At 44.1% G+C, this 8,221-nt stretch overlaps 1 protein-coding gene across 1 annotated transcript; it reads left to right on the top strand.

Moving 5' to 3' along the window:
• The first annotated feature begins 2,994 nt into the window (after positions 1–2,994).
• Positions 2,995–5,608, top strand: LOC119579367. The gene is made up of 3 exons (XM_037927138.1): positions 2,995–4,027; positions 4,880–5,073; positions 5,579–5,608. The coding sequence occupies exons 1-3, from the start codon at positions 2,995–2,997 to the stop codon at positions 5,606–5,608; spliced, it is 1,257 nt and encodes a 418-aa protein (XP_037783066.1).
• The last annotated feature ends 2,613 nt before the right edge of the window (positions 5,609–8,221 follow it).

The raw sequence follows: 8,221 nt of genomic DNA, 5'->3' as shown, positions 1-8,221 counted from the left end.
GTGTGTGTGTGAGTGTGTGTGTGTGTGTGTGTGTGTGTGTGTGTGTGTGTGTGTGTGTGTGTGTGTGTGTGTGCGTGCGTGCGTGTATGTGCGCCTGATTGCTTGTGCGTACGTGCGTGTTTTTACATACACGCACACACATATAAACATACCCCCATTTCCTATTTTCCTCCACACCTCCAGACGGACTGCGTGTCATGACCTTCAACCGCGACGGTGACCTCCTTACCCAGCTTCGCCACCTTTACCCGTGACCTGAGCGACCTGACCATCGAGGACAACACGATCTGTCTGAGATTTCGTGTGTTCTACTTCCGCCAGGTGTCCAGTCTCGTTAGCGCGAAGGCCAGCACGGACAGGTGTAAGGAGAGATTAGATCGTCTGCTTCGATATTGAACTAATATTAAGCACAAATAATACATGAAAATATGTGTATATATTCGCACACTAGTAAACACACACATACGCATGCACATAGGTACAAATGTCGAATACGCACAAGCAAACAGATACACACACAGATCCACATGGTCATATTCTTTTTTTTTTATGTAGTCCTTTTTTCAAAATTATCTTCGCTTAGGTTACTTTGGGCCGGTATCTTGTTTATCTTAATGTGCATTAATTTATTTGCTTAGGGGATATACATATATCTACTCCTCTACCTCTCCATCCGGCTTATGCTGTATCTTTCTCTCTCTGTTTTTTTCTAACCCTCTCTTTATATTTCTTTTAATTTCTATCAATTTCTCTGTCCTTCTGTCTGTCTATCAATTTCTCTGCTTTCTGTCTCTCACAGTCTCTACTTCTCTTTAACTCTTTATATCAGGCGGGTTAGATATAGTATAGAGTATCCCATATGTGGGTTAGATACCGTTAATTTATGAGCTAAAATGGGACCCTTAATGTTTTTTTTTTAACACAACATAGAACATTATACGTAAAATATAAAGAACATTTGATTCAGAATATGGTATTATTATTATTATGCAGAAAACACAAAAAACAGTGGCCAAGCCTATATGAGAAGAGACTGTTAAATCACACAAAACACAAGGTATGACCGGAGCAACGATTAGACCCGATAACTACATTTAAAGCTATAGCCGAACGGTGTATATAGGACACCCCTGCTTTATGATATTCAACTAGATATATACATAACGATTCATGCATCTACCTCCCATCTCTCTGCAGTCATTTACTTGCAAGTTCTCTTCAAGACCATTCGTCAGCGCATCGGACAATTTTCCAAATTCTTCGACCTACCGCGCGACCTGGAGACTTGGCGATGGTACCATTTATGTGGAACTTACAACAGGTTTGTTATTTGTATTGGTCACCGACAACATGTACTCTTGGTTCTGTGTTGGTTTATCGCTACACGCACTTATGGGTGTGTAATAGTTACCGACGACATACTATTGGTTATCTTGTTACCGACAACACATAATTTTGGTTGTTTATTAGTTTTCCAATAACAAAAAATTTTGGCTGTGCATTATTTCCCGACAACACAAACTCTTAGCTATGGATTGGTACCGACAACATGCTGTTGGTTGAGTGAGTGAACGACAATACATAATCTCGTTTATATATATAGGTGACCGAACACATATACCCTTGGTTATATAGCATGCACCGACAACACATATTCTTGGTTATGTACTGGGCACCGTACGTCATCTTCGATCTGCACTCGTAACTGACAACATACCCTACAAAGGAATTATGATTTAGTATATAACCCGGCGCGAGACAAAATACTTCTTTTCCTAGAAAAAAAATATTCAGAAGTTCCCTACAAGAATGTAAAAAACACGTACGCATGCACTAAAACGAAACACGAAAAGGAACTATCCATGATCATCGATCGTGCATGTACAGACAATATTGTGTTGATGAATACAAAAGAAACCCCTTTCCTTGTCAATACCCCGTATAAAGAATTACCCCTTTATAACCTGAAGTACACACGTGTCCTCCATTCCACGTGTTCTTACAAGCAAAAAAATGTACTGAAATACAAACTCACATTATCTTCAGCTTGTCTTCAGAGCTGGTACTGTACTTAGACGGACGAGAAGTGATCCGAGAGGAGGAAGTAGAGGCAGGGAGAGTTGACGTTCAACATCTGATTTTAGGCCTTGGTGTGAATATGGCTTCGATATATGCCTTCAGTGGGCAGATTACTCAGGTTTGTGATGTGTGAGTTTGCTGAGTTGTTAGTTTGAGTGATTTTGGTATTTGGTGAGTTTCTGTTGTGATAAAGAAAGAAAAGTATAAATAATATGTATGTGTATAAATAAAAGATGTATTTCTGACTCCATAATGCGTACCTTTTAATAATCTACTTTCTTGCTGCAGTCTTCGTTTTACTAAATCTCATCCCCTTTTCTTGTATCTCTTCCTCATTTTTCTTTTCCCCAGGTTAATTTCTGGAGTCGTGCCCTCGTTGAAAAACAGGTCAGAGAATTATCCGACTGTTCACTTGACCTGGAAGGTGACCTCGTATCGTGGGAAGGAGAGTGGAACTTGACGGAAGTGGCTATCGAGAACATACCAAACAGCAAGGTAAGAATAACGAAACTGTTCTTTTTAAACCTAACCATTGTAAAGATTTTTTTTTTAACTAACCATTATAAAGACTTAGAATGTGGTCACGTCAGCAAGATATGTGATGGATAATGGTGATCTTTATCCGGTAATATTTTCAGGTGTGCGACAAAGATGTAGATAATACCACGTACATCCTTCTGGCTCTTCAGTCATTCCCTTCTGCAGCCTCTACTTGCAAGGCGATGGGTGGCTACATCCCATCCCCCACGACCATTCCAGGTAAAGTCTAGCAGTTAGTAATGCTTTTGAGAACATCAGTGAACATCAGCATATGCAATAACTTTTATCGTATCTGCATAGCTTCTTAGAAATGTCCACCTAGTGCGTCCGCATCGCAACCTGTGACCCGCTTTCCTCTCGCATCCGCCAGGTGTCATGAGCACCCACGACCTGATCAAGCCTTATTCCCATCTTTGCAACGGCGGGCGGCTCTTCGTGGGCGGTACCGACGTGGCGAAGGAGGACGAGTGGAGAGACGCCTTCACGGGAGAGGTGCTCGCCTTTCCGAAACGCGGGGATCCTTTCTGGGGATCCGGAGAGCCCAACGGATGGCAATTCCAGAACTGCCTGACGACCCTTGGCGTGTACGTGTCCGATACGCAGTGCCTGAGGGAGAGCTGTTCGGTGTGTAGGATCCCGAGCCATCAGGTGTGGACGCTGAGGGGCATCTGCGAGGAGGAGACGAGGCACTACTACTTCACCTCGTCGAAGGTCGGCCTCAACGATACCACCTTCCAGGGCTACACGGGCTATGTCATCGACTCCACAAACGAGCTGTGGCTGTTTAGGGACGAAATCAAAGGCGTTGTCATGGCGACGCTCAACGCCACGGAGAACGAGCATCCGGTCGGCAGGAGGCTCTGGAACTTCGAGCAGCCGCAGTGCGACGAGGATCCGGGGCCGAGATACCTGTCCCTGATTTCTTGCCGCGACGGCGAGTACGCCTGCGACGACGGCTCCTGCATCGCCATGAGGCTGCGCTGCGACATGAAGTACGACTGCCGCGACAAAAGCGACGAGGTCCGCTGCGCCATCGTCGAATTCGGTCCTCAGTACGAGCAGACCCTCCCGGCGCGCTCCCCTTTCAACCCCTCCGGCGTCCTCCTGCTCTCCGCCGACGTCCTCATCGAGACCATCAACATCATCTCGACCGACATGATCATGGACGCCTCCTTCGTGCTGGCGCTGAGCTGGCTCGACAGCAGAGTCACCTACCAGAACCTGAAGGTGACGACCTCCCTCAACCTGATCCCGTGGCACCTGGCGCAGAAGCTGTGGGCGCCCACCATCCTCTTCACCAACACGGACGGAAACATGAGGACGGTCGTCGACATCGACTCGACGCTCTATGTGGTTCGGGGCGACGGCGCCTTCCTGACGGACCTGACGAGACCGGACGTGGGTGCGTCTTCTCTCTCTCTCTCTCTCTCTCTCTCTCTCTCTCTCTCTCTCTCTCTCTCTCTCTCTCTCTCTCTCTCTCTCTCTCTCTCTCTCTCTCTCTCTCTCTCTCTCTCTCTCTCTCTCTCTCTCTTCTTTTTTCTTCTCTTTTTTTTTGGGGGGGGATTCTCCTTCTCATAAACAAATGTATGTAGAAAGTTAGTTGGGCGTAAAGAATAGGCATATTACAGAGAGAGATAAATGGTGGATATCTGAGTGTGTGTGGTGTATTTATGTATGGTAATAAATAATAGTCACAGAAAGATAGACGAGTGACCAGTTACACAAACACATATATAAATCGAATAACATATATAATCACAAAATGATCATAATCATATATACAATAATAACAGACTGAGAGATTATGACATAGACATCGATAATCAGACTTGTAGATAAGCGAATAATAAGTTATACTGAAGAAAAAACAAGTGAATAGATAATGACATAAACACGAAATAAGAAAATAAATGCAATAATCAAGGAAAGGTAATGAACAAGGAACTCATATGAATTATACATAATATATACTAAAAATTAAACAGCTTTTTATCATACAGGATATAAGTGTGATTATAAGCACCGCAATTTTAAATGAAATTCAATAATAATTATGTTTTTAATAGATATAGATCATAATTAGATAATATTGATTCACAATCAATTACGTTTTTTAAAGATAAATATAGGTCATAATAAGTTCAAAACAAAATTATAAAAATCTTGATTGATTGTCAATTACATTTGCGTGTTTTTTTCTAGTAGATAGATTACAATCAGATCATTATGAATCTTAATTAAATCATAATTATCTCGACAGTGGAACTCTACCCTGGCGCGTCGACGATTCTATCCATGTCAAGGAAATACAGCATCCAGTTCAAGTGCCATTTTGACCTGACCCTCTATCCGTTCGACTCCCAACATTGCTACATGAAGCTCAGGATTTCTGGTTCGACGTCTGACTATATCGGCTTCAATCACAATTCGACCGCCAGATATAACGGATCAGAGGTGGGCGATGTGGCTCGGTTTAGAGGAGTTATCCCGCGATGATACTATGTCCCGTTTTCTTTCTGCTTTCCGTTTGGGGAGTGCCGTTTTCTGTTGCTTTTCTCTCGTTTTTTTTTCTCTCTCTCTCCTGTTCGTTCTGTTTGGTCTCTCTCTCTCTCTCTCTCTCTCTCTCTCTCTCTCTCTCTCTCTCTCTCTCTATATATATATATATATATATATATATATATATATATATATGAGTGTGTGTGTGTGTGTGTGTGTGTGTGTGTGTGTGTGTGTGTGTGTGTGTGTGTGTTTGTATTTCTGTATATATCTAGATCTATCTATTTATCTATATAAACATGTATGTGTGTGTGCGTGTGCGTGTGCGTGTCTATCCATCCATCTTTCTCTTTTCAACCTAGATATCTAGCTTGACAGATAGATATATAAAAAATAACCCTCTTTTTTCCTCTGTCTCTCCCTTTTCCAATATTCCAAACTCTTATCTTCTTCCGCCGATCAGTGTGATCTACCACACGCAAAATTCTCGTGAACAACTGCAATACAACTCTATTAATACAATTAATATAACTCACCCCATTTTAACCCCCCCTCCCCTCCACAATCCTCCCTTCCCTCTTTCTCTCCTCCCTTCCCTCTTTCTCTCCTCCTTCCCCCCTCCCCTCCCCCCCCCCCCATCCTTCTAGCTGTTGATGGAGTATGCTGTTGGAGAAACGACGCTCAGTGTCGACAATCGGGCGGAATTCGCGACACTGATGGTGAAGCTGGAACTGATACGGAGATCGGGGTAAGACAAACGAGGAGTGAGATGCGCAAGTGATAGAGAGAAAGACTGATTGTATATTTCTGGGGGGGGGGGGGAACTTTGAATATATAGATATAGATAGATAGATAGGTGGGTAGGTAGATAGGTAGGTAGATAGATAGATAGGTAGAGAGGTAGGTAGATAGATAGATAGGTAGGTAGATAGAGAGATAGATAGGTAGATGGATAGATAGATAGATAGATAGGTAGAGAAGATAGATAGATAGGTAGATAAATAGATAGATAGACAGATAGATAGATAGGTAGATAGATAGATAGGTAGATAGATAGATAGGTAGATAGATAGATAAATAGGTAGATAGATAGACAGATAGATAGATAGAAAGATACACAGATGAATAAATTACTGGTTATGCTGCCTAGTTATTCGTTAATTGGGGTTGTTGACTTGTGGGAATGTCTGCGGTTTTGTTTTTTTGGTAATATTATTGTTTTCTCTATCTCTCGGTCCCTCCTTTTCCTTCCTTCCTCCTTCTCTCCTCCCTCTTCCCTCCTTCCCTTTCCTCCTACCCTCCCTTCCTTCCCCCCTCCTCTTCCTCTCTCCCACCTCTTCCTTCCCCCCTCCCCCCCTCCTCTTCCTCTCTCCCACCTCTTCCCATCCTACCCTACCTCTTCTCCCCGTCCCTTCTTCCTTCCTTCCTTTCTCTCTCCCTCCTTTCCTCCTTCCCTCCCATCCTTCTTCCCTCCTCTCCCCGTCCCCTTCTTTCCTTCTTCCCGTCCACCTTCCTTCCCATCCTTCTTTCCCTCCTCTCCTCGTCCCTCCTTCTCTCCACTTCCCTCCTTCCCTCCTTTCTCCCTCCCTCATCCCTTCCTTCCCTTCCATTCCTTCTCTCCCTCCACTCATCCCTTCCCTCCCACCCTCCCTCTCTCCACTTCCCTCCTCCCCACACTCCCTTTCTCCAATTCCTTCCCTCCCTCTCTCCACTTCCCTCCTCCCCACACTCCCACCCTCCCTTCCCTCCACTTCCCTCCTACAGATACGCCATCCTCAACATCTACACTCCCTCCCTCACTCTCCTCGTCATCAGCTACGTCACCTTATTCTTCCGCGCTGACATGTTTGAAGTCAGAGTGATGTCAGCTCTCACAGCTCTGCTCGTTCTGGCTACGATCTTCACTCAGGTCGGTGTTTAAGGGGGAAGGGGGGGGGTGGGGGTGGGGGGAATGAGGAAGAGTGTGTGGGGGGGTGTAGGGGGGGTTGTGTGGGGGGGGGGGGGAGTGTGTGTGTGTGTTGGGGGGGGGGGTTGTGTGTGTGTGTGTGTGTGTGTGTGTGTGTGTGTGTTCATGAGTAATTATGTAGATAGATACATTGGCAGATAGACATATACACGGTTAGGCAAAAATAGATAGACAAGGGGGGGAAAAACATACAAACAGATAAACCAATAGAAAGGGAGATACACAGAGATACTGATAAGAGAAGAGAAAGAGAAAGAAATAATAACAAGAAAAAAAATACACAAAGAAAATAGATTCGCGATTCTAAAACGTTTGAAAAAAAGGACATGCAATATTTTCTGCGTTGTTCCATTATCCCATTTTCTTTCATTCCTCTTTCTTTTCTTCTCCTTCTATCTTCCTTCACCTTCCGCCTCTCACCCACACTAACTCAATTTCCTCTCGAGTTTTATCTATCCTTCTTTTCATCATAATTTGCTCCTTCTCCTCTTTCTTTGTGTTAACGTCCATTATCGCCTGGTTTTCCTAGTTATTCACATCTACGTTTCTGTTCTTCTTCTTTTTTTCTCCTTTTCCTTTCCGTGTTTCCCTATTATTTTCCATCCTCTCATCATTTACCTTCATTTTCTCATCCTTTTCTCTATCCCACCCATCATCTCCCTTCCTCTAACCCCTTAATCCAGTCCTTCCTTCCATCTTTTCTCCTTCTTTTCCTTTCTCCTTTCCCCTCATTCCGTTATCTCCTACTTCCTCTATTATCAGCCCTTTCTTTACTTCTTTTCTCCTCCCTTACACCCCCTTTCATCCACTTATTCTCTCCCATTTCTCTTCATTCTCTTCTCTTCTTTTCCCCCATTATCCTGTTCCTTTCTCCTTTCCCCTTTTCCTTCCTTCCTTATCACCTTCACTCATCCTCTTCCTTCTTTCTCATCTCCTTCTCTTTCTTCTCTTCCTTCCCTCCATCCCCTCTTCCTTCTCACCTTATCCCCTTTCTTCCCTCCTCCTATTATTTACCCCCCATCCTCCCTCCCTTCTGCTATTCCTTCTCCCCTTCTTCCCTCCTTCCCCTCTTCCTTCCCCCCTCCCTCCCCTCCTTCCCCCTTCCTTCCCTCCTTCCCCTCAACCTTCCCTCCCCCCTAT

This window comes from Penaeus monodon, chromosome 2 (assembly GCF_015228065.2).
Source record: "Penaeus monodon isolate SGIC_2016 chromosome 2, NSTDA_Pmon_1, whole genome shotgun sequence".
NCBI lineage: Eukaryota > Metazoa > Arthropoda > Malacostraca > Decapoda > Penaeidae > Penaeus > Penaeus monodon.
This window is presented reverse-complemented; position numbering and strand designations above follow the sequence as displayed.